Consider the following 19,169-nt stretch of genomic DNA (forward strand, 5'->3'; position numbering starts at 1 on the left):
AGCCTAGTAAACCTTTCAGAGGCTCCCTCTGAATAAACCAGCCTTTCAGTTGCCTTCCTCTTCCCTCAAAAGCTGCCTGTCTCTATTTCAGGAATTCATGCAGTTCCGTACCGTGGGCACCAAGACTAAGATCTGCAAGCTCACTCTGCGCTGGCCTTGCCCGATGACCTTCGCTGCCAAGGGCCGCCGCAAGGTTGAGGCCGAGAACAAAGCAGCAGCACTGGCCTGCCAGAAATTGAAGGTGAGTAGCATGTGTCTATAGCAAATCTTGATGTGGCTCCTACCACAGCATCCCTTCCATGCAGGCACTATCCAGCCTGCTGCGAAGGAACACTGCTCATACTAGAACTGTCCTATTCTGGGGCGAGGCTGAGCCTCCGAGACTGAAGGCTGCTGATGTTTCTGTGACTCAGTCTGGGTTCCCTGCTGCCACCTAGAGTGGACTCCATGATAAGCCTTGGGTCAGATAATTGTCCTTGTCTCTAGGCTGATACCTTAGGACTCTGTGCAGGGGTACAGCAAAGGAGTTGGGAAACAGATTGTGAACCTCCATGGCGCTGATGGGGGTTTTCGCCCATCAGCAAAGTGATGTATAAGGATCAACCTGCGAATGGTGGTTCTGTCTTTTCAGCCACCTAGCTGCCTCCAAACAGGGTAGGCTGGCTCCCTGCTCCTTCAGGCGGGTCAGTCTGACCACTCTGTTCTCTTAGCTCTCTGTCATGTGTAATTACCTGGCTCCAAAATCAATGGGGAAAGGGCAGGCTGGAAAGACTATTCTGGGTCGGCTACCTACTGAAGTTTGTGGAAATGCCAGTAAGAGGATTAACAGCTCTTGTAAGTGGGTCCCACTGGAAATTACTGCCTATGCCATTCCTCTGATCTGAATCTTCCTTGGCGAATTTCCCCATTGGCAGAGTTGGTGTCAGGGACAGCCCTGGGCTCCAATGTGTGTATTTCACAACAGGGAAGATCCTGGAGGATTCCCCTGGGTCTCAGCCTCCTGCCCTGGTGAAGGCAGGAATTGTTGGGATTGGGACCTTCCTGGGTAGGGAGACTTGCCCTTCCTTGCACTCCACCTTCTTTTGGGAAAGGGGCTCTCAGTGGCTGGGCATGGAGGAGCTAAGCTAGATGAAGAGCATGGTCCTTGCAGTCAAAGCTAGTCTCGCTCTGAAAATGCTGACTTAATTCTCATCTGTGCTGTGTTCCCTTCCCACCCCCTAGACACTGTTTCATGTGGGGAGATTCCTTGCCTTTTTTACTGTCCCTATTTGTCTCCCTCCTTTCCAGAGCCTTGGCTTAGTGGACAAGAACAACAACCCACTGAGCCACGCCATGTACAACATGACGTCCCTCAGGGAGCTGGGTGAGAATCAGAGGAGACCCTGCCACATCAAGGTCCCTGAGGCCACCCTGCGTAAGATCGAGAACTACCTGAACCACGTAAGACTTATTCACATACCGTAGGGCCACCTCGGGGCAAAGGTGGCAGCTAGGTTCCCTGTCCCTGAACCAGCCAAGCCACAGGTATCATATGATAGCGTATGAACTCAGTGAGCTAGCTTTTGTCAGCTCTGTACTGGGAGAGCTGCTTTGGTAATCCCCAAGCCAGGGATCTCGGGTGTGGGACTGGCTTGTACACAAATCACTCAGGGTAGCAACCGCTGTCTTAGCGCAGGCTGGCTTAACAAACTATACAGTGATCTCTGCTTCATTTACTTGGTTTACGATGAGCAGCTGCAAGTGTTTGTAGATGGCCCTTGGGGATTTTTCTCTCATGGCACTGAATGCATTAAATGTTGGGTGCAATGGTCCTAGAGCAGTAGGTGCTGGTTACACAAGGCACTTCACCAAGAAGTCTCAATTCTCAACCCAGAATCAGGCTGGGAGGCTGAAGTCAGTGGGAGTTGTGCCCACTTCCACTAGGACAGAGGCTGGTCTCTGGTGTGTGAAGAGGTGGGCGGGTGGTTGTGCAGTATCCAGTAGATCATGGTACTCTGCAGTCAGGACAGTGTCAGTATCTAAGCCTGTTTCTGGGAAGCACTGTGCTGCTGGAAGTGCCATTGTTTGGGTAAGACGGAGTCCTGAGGTCCTGACTTGTGAGCTCAAAAATGTCCCTAGTCCTTTAAACCTGAATAGGCATGTTCTGGCCAAATCCTGACCTGAGGAACTGCGTTCTGCTCCCTAAAATCCCCCCTGTGCTTTCCCTGGGATCTGAGATTCATTTCTTGCCACAAGCTGTCGTGTTGCTGTGTATAACTGAACAGCAACTGTGTTCCCATGGCCTCTAGGGGTCTAAAGTCAGCTGGCCTGACTTCCTTAGGGGATAGGGTTATTTCACAGCACCTAAAACACTGCTCACGTAAGGCCTGGCCCCTGCCCTGAAGCACTTATCCTATTTCTAACATTGGCTTGCATGGGGGTGGAATGCAGGCTGGGTCACCACTACATGATGCTGCGGTTTTTCCCGTTCTGTCTTGGGCACCGCATGGAGGGTCAGTTATCAGCGCTCTAAAATCTTTGTTGAAAGGATTGGGTGTCCCAAAAGAGGTTTGAAATGAGGCAAGCGTAGAGGGCTAGCTTAGGGTGGTGTGCCAAGCAGAGGGGGTGGTTTGCGGTTATGTTCTGAGCTGAGTCTTTACAGAATGAGAATTCAGGGGCTGAATTGCCCAAAGCGACATGGCTTGTGCCTTGCTCCAGGCCATGCAGTCAGTGCCAAAACCAGCATCCTGCCTGATGGTCCCCACCTCTGACCCTGCAACATACCCTCCTGGCATTCTATGTTTTAAGGTGCAGCTTCAGAGTTAAGTGTCTGTCTGTGCCAATTTTCTCCTCCTCCCTCAGTACCCGGTGGACTCGAGGGAATCCAGGCCTCGGATTGCTGACGACATGATGAACCTGAGTAAGGAGTCAGGTGCTATCAGTGATGCCATCACAGGGAAGACGTACACTCCCATGTCAGAAGGGGAGGAAGTGCGCCTTAGCCAGAACCTCCTGGCCCTTTGGAAGAGGAGGGGTTCATCGTGGCCAGAAAGCCATCAGCTGCCTGTGGATCCTCACAAGGACACTATTTTGTCGGCCATTGAGCAGAATCCTGTGGTGGTAATAGCAGGAGACACTGGCTGTGGGAAAACCACCCGGATCCCTCAGCTGCTGCTGGAGCGTTACATCCTGGAGGGGCGCGGTGCCCGCTGCAATGTGGTGATCACCCAGCCAAGAAGGATCAGCGCCATCTCGGTCGCCCAGCGGGTTGCGCAGGAGCTGGGTCCCAACATGAGGAAGAACGTGGGCTACCAGGTGCGGCTGGAGAGCAAACCACCAGCCCGGGGAGGAGCCCTGCTCTTCTGCACGGTGGGCATCCTCCTACGAAAGCTGCAGGGGAACCCCAGCCTGGAGGGCGTCAGCCATGTGATTGTGGACGAGGTCCATGAGCGGGACGTCAACACCGACTTCCTGCTTATCCTGCTGAAGGGCATTCAGAAGCTCAACCCCGACCTGCGCCTGGTCCTGATGAGTGCCACAGGGGACAACCAGCGCTTCTCGCAGTACTTTGGGGACTGCCCTGTAGTCAAGGTGCCAGGTTTCATGTACCCGGTGAAGGAATATTACCTGGAAGAGATCCTGGCCAAGCTGGGCCGTCACAGACACCGGCACTACGAGGTGAAGGTGAGTATACAGCACATTCTGATTTGTTTCCCTGTCTATGGTACCAACCCCCGGGATGGTTAGCAATGAAAAGAGATTTGGGCTGGGGCTAGTTCCTTCCTGCTGCAATTCTTCTGCACTAGTCCAGTGCTGCTGGGTTTGGGTTGCAAGCTATTGGCAGAGTTTTAATTCCAGCCCAGACCTCCTGAGGTTCCCATTAGGTTTGGTTAGATCCCATTTATAATCTTCATCTAAAATCTGAATCAGATCTCAGACTTTGCTCTAAACAACTTGGCACTGGCTCCTTCGTAATGAAATGTTAGCTCCCTATGGGTTTGCCTGCACTTGAGTGCTTTGAGATTGAGGAAACTGACCGCCAGCCAATTCGAGTTAGCTAACATAAGTATACAACCTATCCTGAAGGATGATCCCTCACTCTCACAGATCTTGGGAGACAGGCCAGTCTGTGCTTACAGACAGCCCCCTAACCTGAAGCAAATACTCACCAGCAATCACACAGCCAAAACACTAACCCAGGAACCTATCCTTGCAACAAAGTCCGTTGCCAACTGTGCCCACATATCTATTCAGGGGACACCATCATAGGACCTAATCACATCAGCCACACTATCAGAGGCTCGTTCACCTGCACATCTACCAATGTGATATATGCCATCATGTGCCAGCAATGCCCCTCTGCCATGTACATTGGCCAAACTGGACAGTCTCTATGTAAAAGAATAAATGGACACAAATCAGATGTCAAGAATTATAACATTCAAAAACCAGTTGGAGAACACTTCAGTCTCTCTGGTCACTCAATTACAGACCTAAAAGTTGCAATATTATAACAAAAAAAACTTCAGAACCAGACTCCAACGAGAGACTGCTGAATTGGAATTAATTTGCAAACTGGACACCGTTACATTAGGCTTGAATAAAGACTGGGAGTGGATGGGTCATTACACAAAGTAAAACTATTTGCGCACGTTTATTTTTCCCCCCTACTGTTCCTCACATGTTGTTGTCAACTGCTGGAAATGGCCCACCTTGATTATCACTACAAAAGGTTGTTTTTTTTTCCTCTCCTGCTGGTAATAGCTCACCTTACCTGATCACTCTCCTTACAGTGTGTATGGTAACACCCATTGTTTCATGTTCTCTGTGTATATAAATCTCCCCACTGTATCTTCCACTGAATGCATCCGATGAAGTGAGCTGTAGCTCACGAAAGCTTGTGCTCAAATAAATTGGTTAGTCTCGAAGGTGCCACAAGTACTCCTTTTTTTTTTTTTTTGTAAGTATACCTGTAAGTCTGGACACTCCAGAGAAGTTTGAAGCAGGGCACACCAGGTTATGGTTTACTCTGGCCTCTAGTAATAAACACACATGTCTGTGGAGTGTCCAGACTGCAAACTAGTTAGCTAACAGCTCCAGTTAAACAACTGTAGATTACCTACGTGCGTGAATTCTCCTTTTCCTAGTTCTGTCCTTGCACATGCTGCAGCTGGGGCCTATTTTTATGAACTCTGTCCACCTGGAACGCTTCCCTATGTATAGATTCTTCGTAATATTTGATGGCTTCTGGGGTGTATCCAATCACAGCAGGGTCCAGTGCCCGGCCATCTTCCACCACTCACACACTCTCTCTCTCTCTCTGTGCATTACTCTTTCTGGTTCTGTTATCCTCTTAAAAGACCTTTATCATCCAGTTGCCTGCCCCACTCCTTGGGGGCGCTCTCTTTCTCACTTGCAAAGAGATGCAAAGAAAAGCCTTGGCCTCCTGCTGCCCAGTTGTTTCACTGATGTCCCATTCTCCTGTAGCACCCGCCTGCCCCAACCAAAAGCCATGATTTAAATGAGCTGGTGGTGACAATATAATCCATAATGCTGATATTTACAAATCCTTGCAAACCTCACAGATGGGGGAAGGGAGGTGGTATCCTCACTGTACAGCAGAGGTGGTGACCAGAATGAGTCTGAGCCTAACTTAAGGCTCCTGGAGTTCATGGCTCGTAGTGCTGTGATCAGACCACTAGCCCACGGCTCTTATTAAAGGTGTTTGCCATCTTAGGGGGATGCTGCAGGGTGTGTAGTACCCCTCTCCCTGCCCATTGGGTCACTGCTGCTACCTCAGTATTTACATATCCTCCTGTGTTCCTTAGCAATCAGACGATGAATGTGTCCTCGATCTTGAGCTGATCACTGACCTTGTGCTCCAGATCGACGCCCATGGAGAGCCAGGTAGGTGCTGCATTACTTTCTCCCTTGCCTGGGGTTTTGGAAGATGGGAAAAGAGCAGGTAGAGCCTGGTCCCTTTGCCAAAGCAGATCAGACTCATAAAATAGGGCTGGCTCCTGCAAGGGGCTGGGCATCCTGTCTTTCTCTGTGGGCACTGAAGGTACTTGGCAAGACCAGCCCTTGATCCTTGTATTGCCAGGGTCTTGCTGGCTGAAAGCACTGTCTTCTGGGCCCTGGCAGTGGAACAGCCACAAAATTGAGGTCAGCGGTGCCTGAAAGCACCCGTGTGAATGTGTCATCAACCCCTTTGTACTGGATCTGCTCTCTGAGCCCTTTTACCCTCAGGCAGCCCAGGGTAAACCCTATTACCATTAGTGTGCGGCTGCCATGTGCCTGGGGCTGCTGTGAGCTACAGAGAGACCCCATGTCTGGGATTCACTGAGGCTGCAGGAAGATCTGAAGAGTTTGTCAGCAAAGGATGCAGGCACTGGTAACCTCCGAGTCTGCATACCGTAACAAGAGTGAGCCAAGCAAGTGGATTTGTGTGTAAAGCGTTGCCATATAATAAAAATGGGGTGACATCCCCAAGTCTCTTGAGGTCGCACCAATAGCTATAAATCAGTTGGCATGTCTGTCTCTTGGGGATAAAGTAACCCGCTATACAAATGCACTGTGCAACTTTGCATCCTGTACGGGAGAGTAGTGACCGTACTTTCTTGAGTCTCCTGGAGCGTGCAGCGTGGTGTCTGGACACTGGGTAGAGTGGTGGTCACTGTGTTGGCAAATAATATTTGACTTGCATGGCATTTTTCAACATGGAGTATAGGGCTTCAGAGATGGAGACGCACTGTACCACAGAAATGAAGCCACCCCAGGACGGAGTGCAGCAACTGCATCTGTACCAATGCCCAGGGATCTCATGTTCCCACAGAGCAAACAGGGTCTCTGGTTATTTTTTTAAGGTTGAGCTCCCCCCCCCGCAGTAAACGGCATAGAATGCTGCATCTCCCCTGGAAAGATGAAGGCTGGTTTCAAAACCATGCTTTTAGGAAGTCTGGCTGTTTCAAAGCCAATAAGCTCCATTTCCTCTCATGACACTGAGCTGGGATCCCAGGACACCTGGTGCTGATGTCTGTCTCAATGGCAGAATACCCCACGAGTCAGCCAGTGTGAGGGAGTTGATTATACTGTGTCTAAGTGCATGGACAGGCTGTGGCATGTATTAAATCACCCACTACATTCTCCCTCTTGTTTTGATTTTGTAACTCCCCAGGGTCCCCAGCTGGAGGGGTGGCTTACATGTTGCTGTTTGTCTGTGATCTATATGGGCATGTGTCTGACGGGTTTCAGTGATGATCAGTCCTGATACAGACGTGGTAACCTGTTAGTCTCCTGTTCATGTTTCTGGGTCTAGACAGGGAAATACCTCTGTGCCAGGTCTCCCATACTCCAAGGAGTCCTGGGGAATCTCAGTAAGAGTCATGGTGTCTGTCTGCAGCTTGGAAAAGAGCCCCATGCATCTCTGTGTTGCCTGTTCTGCTCTTGATCCTTTGTAGGTGGGGTCCTCTGCTTCCTTCCTGGCTGGCAGGAGATCAAAGGAGTGCAGCAGCGCCTGCTGGAAACACTCGGCTCTCAGAACAGCCGGTACCTTGTCTTACCAGGTGAGATGGCATTGCCAGGCCTCTGCTCTCTAGTGCTTGGGGGAGAGGGAGAGATGGTTGGGGCTGAAACATGGTATTCTAAGTAACACTTCCAGCTGTTGCTGTCTGATGCAGAATCAATTTGGATGCATCAGACACACTGGTAAGCCTGTCATGTAACTCTGCATTTGGGGCAGATTGCCCGGGCCATGCTGACCTGGCTGCTGCTGAGGCCTGTGGGGATTTGAGGGGGACAAACTCACTCCCTGTCTGCCATCATGGAGCCCACCGAATACCATGTTCGCTGTAGCTATGTGCTGAGCTCCTAAATAGTGTAGCAAGGGGAATCTCCACCTATGAATTCCAGGGCTCTTGAATCATCTGCTGTAAGTTGGAGCCAGCACAGAGCTCCGCTGGGGCCAGGGAATTGGGCAGAGTGAGGGCTGGGCATGTGTGATTCCTAATTCTAGGTGCAGCTTCACACTGCGCATGTAACTTAGTTCTTATCCCAACAGGATATTTTAAAACATTTTTGCAAAATAGTGCTTCATATCTGGTGCCTTCCTACCACATGCCGAATGGCTGAGCTCCATAACCAGGCTGCGGCATGCTGAGATGTGTGAGCAGGAGATGCTCTCTTCTGAAACATACTTGCTTATATCCGGGCCAATTGCTCCACTTACCTGTTGTTCTTTGGGGCCCTCAGCATGCAAGCCCATCTGCTGTCAGGAATTTCCCCAGGTCCCTGAGCCATAAGAGGAAATGTGTGGGTTGGAGTTACAGGCCTTTGGCTGCAACCCTGCTGGTCAGGTGGCATTATGTCATAGCTGAGACAGACCCCATCCCCTAATCAGGCCCAGGAGGAAGAGCAGGACGGGAAAAGTGGAGTCCTCGGGAAAGTCCATGTGTGCTCTGTTCAATCGAGGGCAGTGGTTTTTAACTTCTTTTTTTTTTTTTTTTTTTTGCCGACCTCTAAAATTTCAAAAGGAGGTACCAACCCTTTTGGAAATCTTAGACATAGTCTGCAGACCCCCTGGGGTCCACAGACCATAGGTCAAAAGCCATTGTTCTATGGTAACGACAGCGGATCCCTTGGACATAGTCTGCAGAGCCCCAGTGGTCCGTGGGCCACAGGTTGAAAACCACTGATATTTTTTAGGTCACAGAGTTTGAAATGCATCCTTCCTATCTGCAGCACCTGGAGTATTTTGCCATCTGCTGTTTCATTTTACTGTGCTTGACTCTTCCAAAGTTTGGTTTTGGGATTATTGGCGGATGCAGTGGTGGGTCTGATGAGTAAGCCTGGGAGAACCATTGGTTGGCTAAAAGAAAAGGAGTACTTGTGGCACCTTAGAGACTAACCAATTTATTTGAGCATGAGCTTTCGTGAGCTACAGCTCACTTCATCGGATGCATACCGTGGAAACTGCAGCAGACATTATATACACACAGAGATCATGAAACAATACCTCCTCCCACCCCACTGTCCTGCTGGTAATAGCTTATCTAAAGTGATCATCAAGTTGGGCCATTTCCAGCACAAATCCTCCACCACCACCACCACCACCCCCACAAACTCACTCTCCAGCTGGTAATAGCCCATCCAAAGTGACAACTCTCTTCAGAGTCTCTTTGGATGGGCTGTTACCAGCAGGAGAGTGAGTTTGTGTGGGGGGGGGTGGATGTGATGGCAGTGACTAGCCCCAGCCTCTCACAGGGGGCTGAGAGAAGGTGCCTACGTGAAGGAAGAGCATGAGCAGTACAGAGAGAGCTCTGGAGGGCTGAGTAGACCTGACCTCCTCCCTAACTGGTGCTGGTGGGCAGAGCAGGGCCAGGCTAACTCTGCACTTTCTCATGCCAGTGCACTCCAACATCCCCATGATGGACCAGCAGAACATCTTCCAGCGGCCCCCACCTGGAGTGAGAAAGATCGTCCTGGCTACCAACATTGCTGAGACCTCCATCACCATCAATGACATTGTGCATGTGGTAGACAGCGGCACTCACAAGGAGGAGCGCTATGACCTCAAGACAAAGGTGCTGGCTCTTGTGTGTCCCGTGTGCATTCATGGAACAAGCTGCAGCTGATGCATGATTCTTAAAGCAGCATTTGAGATGTCCCCCGCCTGCTGTTAGCTCATGGCTTGAATTGCTGGTGCTCATGGCTTGAATTGCTGATTCACTTTGCATGTGATCTCCACAGAGCAGGGATAATGCCCCCTCCTCTCCTCCCCCCTCATCTCAGAGGCAGGTCAAAAACAAAAAAATTCTTCTCAGGCACAGGTGATGGTGATTGATTGCGCAGGGAGCGTTGGCTGTCTGAGCCACCTCCCTCCCAGTGCACCGCCCACCCCAGTGTGCACCAGGAAACTTAGCCCTGAACAAATCCTGTTGTCTATGTGCCACCCTCAGTAGATCTCCCTGCCTTACAGCCCTCCCTAACAGACTCTCATCAGTCACTTCCTAGTAGCCAGACCAAGCTGGCTGCTGCTCCACCAGCTGGAGCGAGCGCTGTTGAGTAGTGGCATGAGGCAGGCATGCTTCTGCCGCACACGTGGCTCCCAGTTGCCCAGACATCAAGAGAGACTGAATAGGATTTAGAGCAGGTTCTTAATCAGCATAGCACTATGCCCAGGTCCACGGGAGCCCCTCTCCCTGGAGTCAGCAGCATTCAGCAAGGCTGAATCAGTGTGCTGGTTCTCAAATGAATTTTTGCTGTGGCCACAACAAATTCACGGTGGCCTCAGTTATAACAGTTAAAATATACGATTGACAGCCTGGTCCACAAGTCGTGGTGGCCGCACTTGAGAATCACTGAGCTAAAGGATGCTGTTGCATACTGGGGGGTAGCGGGGAGTGTGCAGACTTTGTCCAGCAGATGGCGCCAAGCTTGGCGTTTCCCTTCTGCTCTGCCAGGGATATGAGAGAGAAGGCTGTGAAGAAGGAAGGCAGGTGCTAAGCTTTGCACAGCTGGATCACGTGCAGATCTGGCTTGTTGGCTGCTGTCATTGGAGCAGGGCAGTACAACAGGGACATGGGTTCCACTGAGACCCGTTTTAAACTGGTGGGAGAGCTTGTGTGTTTATGGCTGCCGTTTGGCAGAGATGTGAAATCAAGGTCCCTTCAGCCCAACTCTGGAGTTTGCCTTAGTGGAAGGTAAAGGTCCCAGGGTTCTTTCCAATGCCCCGTCATAATGCTGGGGGGTGGTGTGTGTCAGAGATGCCAGGGTTTGTATGAAATGTACAAGCAAGGTCCTTGCCCACGCTGTGATCAATTAAGGTTGTTTTATCCAGCTCTCCCCTCCTCCAAATCCCCATGTAAGTCTCTACACTTTACATACCTAGCTTCCCCTGTTGCTTGCTGCAACATTCTTCATTGCTGCTCCTGATTAGGTGTTCAACCCTAGAGGCAGTTGCATCTCGGCGGTGGGTACAGTTACTGTGTCTAGTCCCTATAGCAGGTTGCTTGCAAAGCACTTTGCCCCAAAAGCGGGGGGTGTGTGGGTGTGTGTCACTAACTGGCCCAGGACTGAGGAGAATGGGGAGAGCTTCCCAGCTCCCGCAGTGGGACTCTGCACACTAGAGAAGCAGCTTGCCAGCTAGGTCTGAGCTAGGTGACGCGGAAAGCTCTTGGGGCAGGGGTTCCTCAGGTCTCTGGGCTAGAGGGGGAGCTTGGTGAAACAGACTAAATCGCAGCAGGAGCACTTGCCTCTAACGTTCCTCTTCCCCCAGGTCTCCTGCCTGGAAACTGTGTGGGTGTCAAAGTCAAACGTTGTGCAGAGGCGAGGGCGTGCTGGCCGCTGTCAGTCGGGCTTTGCCTATCACCTCTTCCCTCGCAGCCGCCTGGACAAAATGCCCACTTTCCAGGTCCCTGAAATCCTGCGCACTCCCCTGGAGAACCTGGTGGTGCAGGCCAAGATCCACATGCCAGAGAAGACGGTAGGTGTAGCACATGGCTAGGAGACCACAGTGCTGGCGGAACTCCCTCTGCCAGCGTGACTCTGCCTGCTCTGTGCCCCTTCCAGTCAGTGGTTTTGAGCTCAGGTCTGCAGGCAGTAAACGGGAAATCCAGGGTTCTGCAGCTGATAAGTAGGTCGGGTGTTCTCTGAGAGTTGGTACTGAACCCGTGTGCCGACGCCATGCTTAGGGGGCCCTATGGTCTTGTCCATGGATACTCATTAAAGATCCTGTTTGCCTGAGCACTGATAATTTTACTTTGCCTCCCTATACTCCCTTATAATTTCAGTGAGCTATAGTTTTTGCTGTCTCTTCCTGCCCTAAACAGTAGTGCTAATGAAGGGAGCCCCCAGGAAGGAAATGTGCAGATTAGCCAGGGTTAGCGCCCGGCATACGTAGCGCCATGCGGAAATGCAGAGCACTGAACTCGGTGTCCCTGCGGGTAAAGAGGAAATGACATTCCAGTGTTTCGATGTAGAGCAGCCATTTCTGGGCAGTGTGGAGAATTCTTCTGCCTCTAACCCTGCGTGGGTCAGAGTTGATCCTGCGCTGGGGGAGTCTCACGTTGTCTCTGCATGTGCGTTGCAGGCAGTCGAATTCCTCTCCAAGGCTCTGGATAGCCCTGACATCAAAGCTGTGGATGAAGCAGTGATCCTCCTGCAGGAAATTGGTGAGTTAACACTGAATGTGGAAAGGGACAGGAGCCACAGCTCCAGTCCAGATGTAAGATGCTGGGCTTGGGACGGGATCCTCTTGCTCTGGGTTGGGGTGGGATCTCAACAATGCGTCTGAGCCCTCGATCAGAGCGGGGAGTAGCTGGGACCATTCCAGCCATATTCACTTAGCTTGTGCTGATCTAACTCTTGATTTTGCACACTGCTTTGCTTATAATGGTAGAGGAGACTCCAGGTGAGATCAAAAGAGAGGGAGGAGAGTGATGGTTCCAGGAGTTACAGCTGGGTGCTCAGCTGACCACGTGGTCATCTTGCAGCCCTTTCACTCTTTCCTAAGAGGTTGGAAGCTTCTGGGGGCTCAGTGACTCCCCCAGGGTAATGTGGTCCTGAAGGTTTGTGTCTGGAACCCAGGGGGCCATGCCCATCCTGGAGGTGACTCATTGGCTGGCACCCCAGTCTCCTGCGTCAGGTTGCTGCACTCAGCAGGATGTCTCTACAGGGTCCTTGCCCTACCTGCTGAGCGGCACTGTGTCTGAAACCAGTGGCCTCCCCTTCCCTGTCCTGTCGGTACTGCGGAGAGGCTGATGGATGTGCCCCTGTGCATGGTTCTGTTGCAGGAGTGCTGGATCAGAGGGAAGCCCTCACCACGCTGGGCAAACGCCTGGCCCAAATCTCCACAGACCCTCGACTGGCCAAAGCCATTGTCTTGGCATCCATCTATCGCTGCCTTCATCCGCTGCTCGTCATCGTCTCCTGCCTCACTCGGGACCCCTTCAGCAGCAGCCTGCAGAACCGAGCGGAGGTGGACAAGGTGAGGGCCGCCTGCTGGGACTGTGGCAGGGAGGGGGTGAGGAGGGTTTATTGCTCATCTAACTCAGCTTCCTGGCTCTAGGCGAAGGCCGTTTTGAGCAGAGAGAGTGGGAGCGATCACCTGGCCTTTGTCAGGGCTGTGGCAGGCTGGGAGGAGGTGCTGAGGCGCAGAGATAGCCGTGCCAGAGATAACTACCTGCAGGAGTACTTCCTCTACGCCCCCAGCCTGCGTTTCATCAATGGTGAGTCCCACAGGCCCCTCCCACCGTCAGAGCCCAAGAGTTTGGCTCAATTGGCAGGAACAAGTACCATGCAGTAGAGGCCCTTCATCCTAGGCCCAAGGGGCGAGAGCTTGGCTGTCATGGGGGTGGGAAGGGGGGGTGAATGCATGGGGGTGGGGCTCTGGGCAAATCCCTCCTTAAACTAGACTCCTGCTTGTGGGCGAGCCCTGACTTTGGGCCTTTGAGTGACTGCACAGCTGGGCCTCCTGCCCTTCTGCACAGGAACTGCCAGAGAGCCTTGGGCCAGGTATTTGCCTGCGACAGCGAGTGAATCAGCCTCACATGACCCAGACAGGTGTGGGTGCTTCCATGCAGACCCTCAGGAGTCTGTCTGTCTCTGACCAAGGGAGCCCATCCCGCTGAGGGAAGGGAGCAAAGCTGGGGCTTACAAAGGGGTGGGAGCAGCTCCTGTGCTGAGAGCTGGGCGCTTATGCCTGGCCTGACTCCTCCCCACAGGCCTTGTCAAGCAGTTCTCTGAGAACATCTACGAAACCTTCCTGGTGTCAGCACCCGCAGACTGCACCATGCCCTCTGCGGCCTGCAACCAGTACAGCGAGGAGGAGGAGCTGGTGAAAGGCGTCCTCATGGCCGGCCTGTACCCCAACCTCATCCAGGTAGGAGCCCTCTGGTGACTGGGAGCTCCCTCCTTTCCTTTGTGGCTGCCCCAGTCCCAGGACTCAGCAGGCTGCCTGCACTCCTGGGCATTGTGGCCCCACCCCACAATCTTCTGGCTCCCTGGACATTGTCCATTTGCATAGTGTGTGTGAGAGGGTGGGGCTATGGTCTGGGATCGCTCTCCTTCCACTGGGGCTCTGTGCTCATGTCTCTGTTGGTAGGGCACGGCCGAGGGCAAATTGCCTGCTCCCCGTCCTGTGTGACACAATCAATCCCTCTCCCCCGCAAATCTCTCCCACTGCCAAATCAGCCAGGCTCCAACACAGGCCTGTGCTCGTCCAGCCATGGCTCACTGAGGTGATGGACAATTCCTCCCCAGTTGGGCTCCCCAATCCTCTGCCTCCTGTGATATGCTTTGCAGCAGCCAGGGCTGGCTATCGCAACTTCTTCCTGCCCCTAGCCATCCTCTGCCACCAGCAGGGAGAGAGCAAGGCTGCCACAGCAGCTCAGGGTGTCCAGGAGGGAAACCCCTGCTCAGGTCTTGCTGGTTGCCCTGGATTCCAGCAGCACCTGGCAGGCCTGTGTATAAACTGACTCTCCTGCTTGCTGAGATGCCTTTCCTGTTCTCAGGTGAGACAAGGCAAAGTGACCCGGCAGGGAAAATTCAAGCCCAACAGTTACTCTTATCGGACAAAGGCTGGCACCGTTCTGCTTCACAAGTCGACCATCAACAGGCAAGTGGCGGGTGTGAACGCGGGGGCAGATGGTTCTGGTGCATGCTGAGGCCAGCACCGCGGGGAAGGGAGTGAGCTCCCCTGGACACTGGGGCGGGAACCTCCTCGTAGGTGGGTTTGCTGGGGCCGCTCTCTTGCTGTTGTTCCGAAGAGGAGCTCTGCTGTTCCAGGGCTGCCTGGTCTCACCCTTTGGACAGGGCCGTCCCCTCCAGGCCCTTCGCTCTGGGCTGAGCCTGGCGTGGTGTAAGCGGGAGGGGTTGGGTGGGTGGGGAGCAGGGACCTGCATGTGGTTGGCAGTAACGCCCTGCTTTTCCTGACCAGGGAGGCCTCTAAGCTCTACAGCCGCTGGCTGACGTACTTCATGGCGGTGAAGTCCAACGGTGGGGTGTTTGTGCGGGATTCCTCCCAGGTCCATCCGCTGGCTGTTCTGCTCATGACTGACACGGACATCCACGTCCGAGGTGGGTGCTACGGCTGGTTCCCCCTGCTCCGCCCGTCATGCTACGCTGCCGTTCTGCCTCCCCGCCTCTGCTCAGTCCCTGCCCCCTGTCGGTACCGGGGGGTAAACTGAGGCATTTGTCAGTGCAGGAGCCCTTGCGCCTGTGTGAGCTCTCCCCATTAGCTCCTGGCAGAGTTAACCCTTTGAGCACCATGGAGGCAGTGGTTACTTACCTATAAACTGGTCTACCCACACCATCCAGCTGCTGGAGCCCACCCACCTGGCCCATGCTCCCAGCCTTCCCCTGCATGCATAGAATCATAGAATCATAGAATATCAGGGTTGGAAGGGACCCCTGAAGGTCATCTAGTCCAACCCCCTGCTCGAAGCAGGACCAATTCCCAGTTAAATCATCCCAGCCAGGGCTTTGTCAAGCCTGACCTTAAAAACTTCCAAGGAAGGAGATTCCACCACCTCCCTAGGCAACGCACCTAGGCACCTCCCTAGGCAATGCTCCCAGTTCTGTGTCCTCTTCCGCCTGCATGTTGGACTCTTGCTTTGGGCTGGAAGCTGGTAAGATAGATACACCGTGGCTTTCGGACCATTCACCTCTAGCTGGCTTAGAGCCTGAGGCAGGAAGGGCTGCTGGACCCAGATGGTGTCTGAATAAGCAGGTGTTTGTGAAATGTCGTGCTCGGCAGCTAACATTTCACAAGCTGGGCCCAGTTCCCGACAGCTCGAGGGCCTGATGTGTGTGGAATACACCTGCAGGAGGTGGACAATCGCTTCTGGCCTAAACTCGGTCACTTGCTGCTGGAGGTGGGGGCTGGAGCTGAGGAACAATTTCTCCTCCCCAGGGAGATACGGCTTTATCAGTTCAGATGGAAGCAGTACCTCAGCAGGCCCCAGGGTCTGTACATCCTTGGGAACGTAACCTCCTGTTCATGGCTACTGCTGCCTTTCCCAGTCCCTCTTCCAAGGCAGCAGCCTGGAGTGAGTGAGGGTAAAGCCATCAGTGAGGTGCCAGGCCCTAGTGAGTTGCTTCTCCCTGTCTTCCTTTCGTGTGTGCACAGACCTCGAGCTGCTCCTGTGGGAAATGTGTGGAGGAGCCTGAGCGCTCTGGCAGGTGAGCACGGCTTGCAGAGGGGATCTCAGACTTTGGCAAACTGAGGGCGGGGGGTGGGTCTGCACCAATCCCTCCTGCTGCAGCGGCAGGGGAAAGGCTGAAGTGCATTTTGACATGCTGGGCCCAGTCAACTCCATCCTGCTGCTTAACTCCACTCAACTGCTCCTTTCTTTTCCCCCAAGATGATGGCTGGCGGGCAACAGTCTCTCTGACTGACAGTGACCTTCTGGTGCTGGAAGGAGACTCGTACACAATCCGCCTCTTGCGTGATTTCCGTGTGTCACTCTCCAAGATGGTGGAAACCTGCCTGTGTTATGAAATGTCTGCTATCCCGGGGGACCTGCACCATCAACACAGCCAGCTGCTTGACATCTTGGTGGATCTGCTCAAGGGACCTCCTGGCAGCTTTGGTGCCTAGATAGAGGTGGAGGATTGAGCGTGGGGACTTGTAATTTGTATAAAGATGTTCACAAATGTTTATTTAAATAAAGTTCTATTTATCCCTTGTGAAGTCATCTCTCTCCATCCTAGAAGATCAGTGTTGTCAGAATCTCCTGCTGTTGGCTCCGGGCATGGTCATCGTGTAGGAGGAACCAGCACCGCCCTGGCGTCGGCCGCTGCTGAGGCACAGAGAATGGACTGGAAGTGCTGACGCCCCAGAGTTCAATGGAAAGCCACTTCCTCTGTTCCAAAGGTCGTCGTAGCCCCTGAACTGGAAAGGAATCGACATGGCTGACTCCTGCAACCCTTCCGTTGCCTTCACCCTGCGGGTCATGCCCAGAGCAGCTCTCAGCATAGGCAGAAGATGGACTTTCAGCTCATGGCTGTGCCTGCACTGAGGGTCGGGGCCAGCCAGAGCAGAGCAGAGCTGGCAGCTTTGCTGCAGGGTGGTGGTTTGTCGTCTTAACTTTCCACTTGCTGAGCCCAGTCTGAAGAGGCAGGAGGGAGAGCGAGCCCTGGAAGGGGCTGGACCCAACATTCCATGCAGAGGGCATCTCTGAGCCTGTAGCGGCTAGAAGCGGTTTCCTGCTGCACAAATCAAGCTGTGTTGGCATTAGGAGTGTGAGATGTCGTGTAGTTTCTATCTGCCTGTATTTTTGTCCTTTTTTGCTTTTTATTTTTTTAAATTTCTTGTTCTCCATCTGTCAAGGAGGCCAGCTCCCTGTAACCTGTACAACCCATAAAGCGATTGCAGATGCCACTCATTTTGGTAGCCCGTCTCCTTGAGTAATGCTAATCCCTGTTTTTCTATGATCTGGGACCAGGGTAGCACAGAAGCAGGGTTCTGTGACTAACGCACAACGTTCTGAGGCACGAGCTCTCATCCCAGCTCTGTCTCAGTCCCCTGTCTGTCGATGAAGATAGCAACCTACCTCACAGGGCTGTTGTGAGGATAAATTCACTCATGTCTGTAAAGTGTGAGAGACGGGTAGCTGGAGAGTGCTGCAGCGGAGCTGGTATCTGACAGTGGCTTTGCAGGTGATGTCTGTTATGCTAGTGAAAGTCCTGTATCCTAACATTGCAGGAGCCTGCTTTCTAGTACTGCTGCTGATTTACCCACCAGGGAAATGAAAGGTGGTCACTGGACTTGCAATTTATTTTTATTTCTACTGCTCTTTGTAACTAAAAAGAGATTAACGTTACCCTAATTGCAGCTGGCAGAGGCATGTGTGTAATGGCCCAGAGTCTAGTTTATGTACAGGGCACAGTACTGTAACTGGATTCTGTTACACTTCTAATTGGGCTGGTAATAAGCCACTAGGAGCTCCATCCTCCCACCCAGGAGCCAGCAACTTTCCTGGTGGGAAATAACTACAGGAGCAAAAACTAGCCTGTCATTGCTTCAGTTATAGCCCAGTGCAAGCACTGAAGGCAAAGACATGAAGCAGCCCCTTGCCAGTGTAATTGAAGCACTCCCTTGGGTGCCGTGGAGATGGAATCACTCTGCTCTAGCTGTGGGCTGAAGCCCAGGGGTGGGAAAGCTCACTGGAGACCTGGATCAGATGTCCTTGTTGGCAGTGAGCTCCAGAGAGAAGTTACTATAGCTTCAGCCTCTCTTCCAGTAACTTTGTTCAGAACTGCACCTGAGGGAGGGGCTGTCCAAGGCAGCCTGGTGGTCCTGGAGACATACAAAACTTTTCATCTACATTTCACTTGCTTGAGAGGTTGTCACAATAATTTGACCAGTGTTTTACTTTTTCAGCCTGTACAATAAACAGTATGGTTTTTCCCCTTCCAGCAGGTTAAAAAAAAAACAAGCTATTGTCTAAATGGTTCAGAACTAGTGTGATATTGGGATACTTCAGTGGCTGTTATGTGATACTGGATCTTTTTACAACATTAGATTAAAGACAATAAAAAGGGATAGAGTAGTAACCGGTTCTGTCCTTTATTAACCCCTGTATTCAAAGCAGATTGTTCTCTTGCTACAGACTGCAGCCAAACAGGCTAGGATATGGTGCCCAGCTCCATAATGTTTTTATTGTGCTATATCAGTGACAATGGGAGGAAAGAGGCAAAGCTACCATTAAATCATATTGCTGAGCCCGTGTGTGTGAATGGAGCCTGTACCATACTGCCAGAAGGTTACATAGCTCAGGGGTGGCTTGTAGTCTCAGCCTGATTTCAAGCACAGCAGGTAGAGGTACTAACAAACACTTGCAGTGTGGAAAGTTCCTGCTGCCCCATAGGGTGAGTCACTTGCTAGGCTCATCAGTGTATATCCTAGCTGATTTCCTGCCAGTGCAGGGGCCTGTGATACATAGGGCATCAGACTAGATGATCTGGTGCGTCCCTTCTGGGCTTAAGTTCTATGAGTGACAGCATTCATTCATTTCTAGTTTTCACACAGACCATGCAGCCTCAGCCCATTGTTTTACCATTTTCAGTTGAGCCACACCTCATTGGGTCCAGGTGCAGAGGAGGAATAAAAGCAACTGTAATTAATTCAAACATTTAGAAGCTGCACCTGCAAAATAGGAGGCTTAAGAACAAGGTGGAGGAAAACTGCT

At 52.2% G+C, this 19,169-nt stretch overlaps 1 protein-coding gene across 4 annotated transcripts in view; it reads left to right on the forward strand.

Annotated features, from left to right (window-relative positions):
- Positions 1–18,583, forward strand: part of DHX30 (DExH-box helicase 30) — a 43,043-nt gene extending 24,460 nt beyond the window's left edge. For 3 of the 4 annotated variants that reach the window (XM_077808529.1, XM_077808531.1, XM_077808528.1), the window contains 12 exons: positions 92–241; positions 1,288–1,440; positions 2,842–3,663; positions 5,808–5,886; positions 7,440–7,544; positions 9,385–9,560; positions 11,255–11,461; positions 12,068–12,149; positions 12,771–12,964; positions 13,046–13,205; positions 13,701–13,858; positions 14,490–14,835. In XM_077808529.1, the coding sequence (XP_077664655.1) occupies positions 92–241; positions 1,288–1,440; positions 2,842–3,663; positions 5,808–5,886; positions 7,440–7,544; positions 9,385–9,560; positions 11,255–11,461; positions 12,068–12,149; positions 12,771–12,964; positions 13,046–13,205; positions 13,701–13,858; positions 14,490–14,642 (2,439 nt within the window). In that variant the 3' untranslated portion in view covers positions 14,643–14,835. Of the gene's footprint in view, positions 1–91; positions 242–1,287; positions 1,441–2,841; positions 3,664–5,807; positions 5,887–7,439; positions 7,545–9,384; positions 9,561–11,254; positions 11,462–12,067; positions 12,150–12,770; positions 12,965–13,045; positions 13,206–13,700; positions 13,859–14,489; positions 14,836–14,918; positions 15,055–16,340 lie in introns of those variants that run through there. The other variant, XM_077808532.1, reaches the window with a different exon arrangement.
- Positions 18,584–19,169: the final 586 nt, after the last annotated feature.

The sequence above is a fragment of the Eretmochelys imbricata genome, chromosome 2 (assembly GCF_965152235.1).
Source record: "Eretmochelys imbricata isolate rEreImb1 chromosome 2, rEreImb1.hap1, whole genome shotgun sequence".
Classification (NCBI taxonomy): domain Eukaryota; kingdom Metazoa; phylum Chordata; order Testudines; family Cheloniidae; genus Eretmochelys; species Eretmochelys imbricata.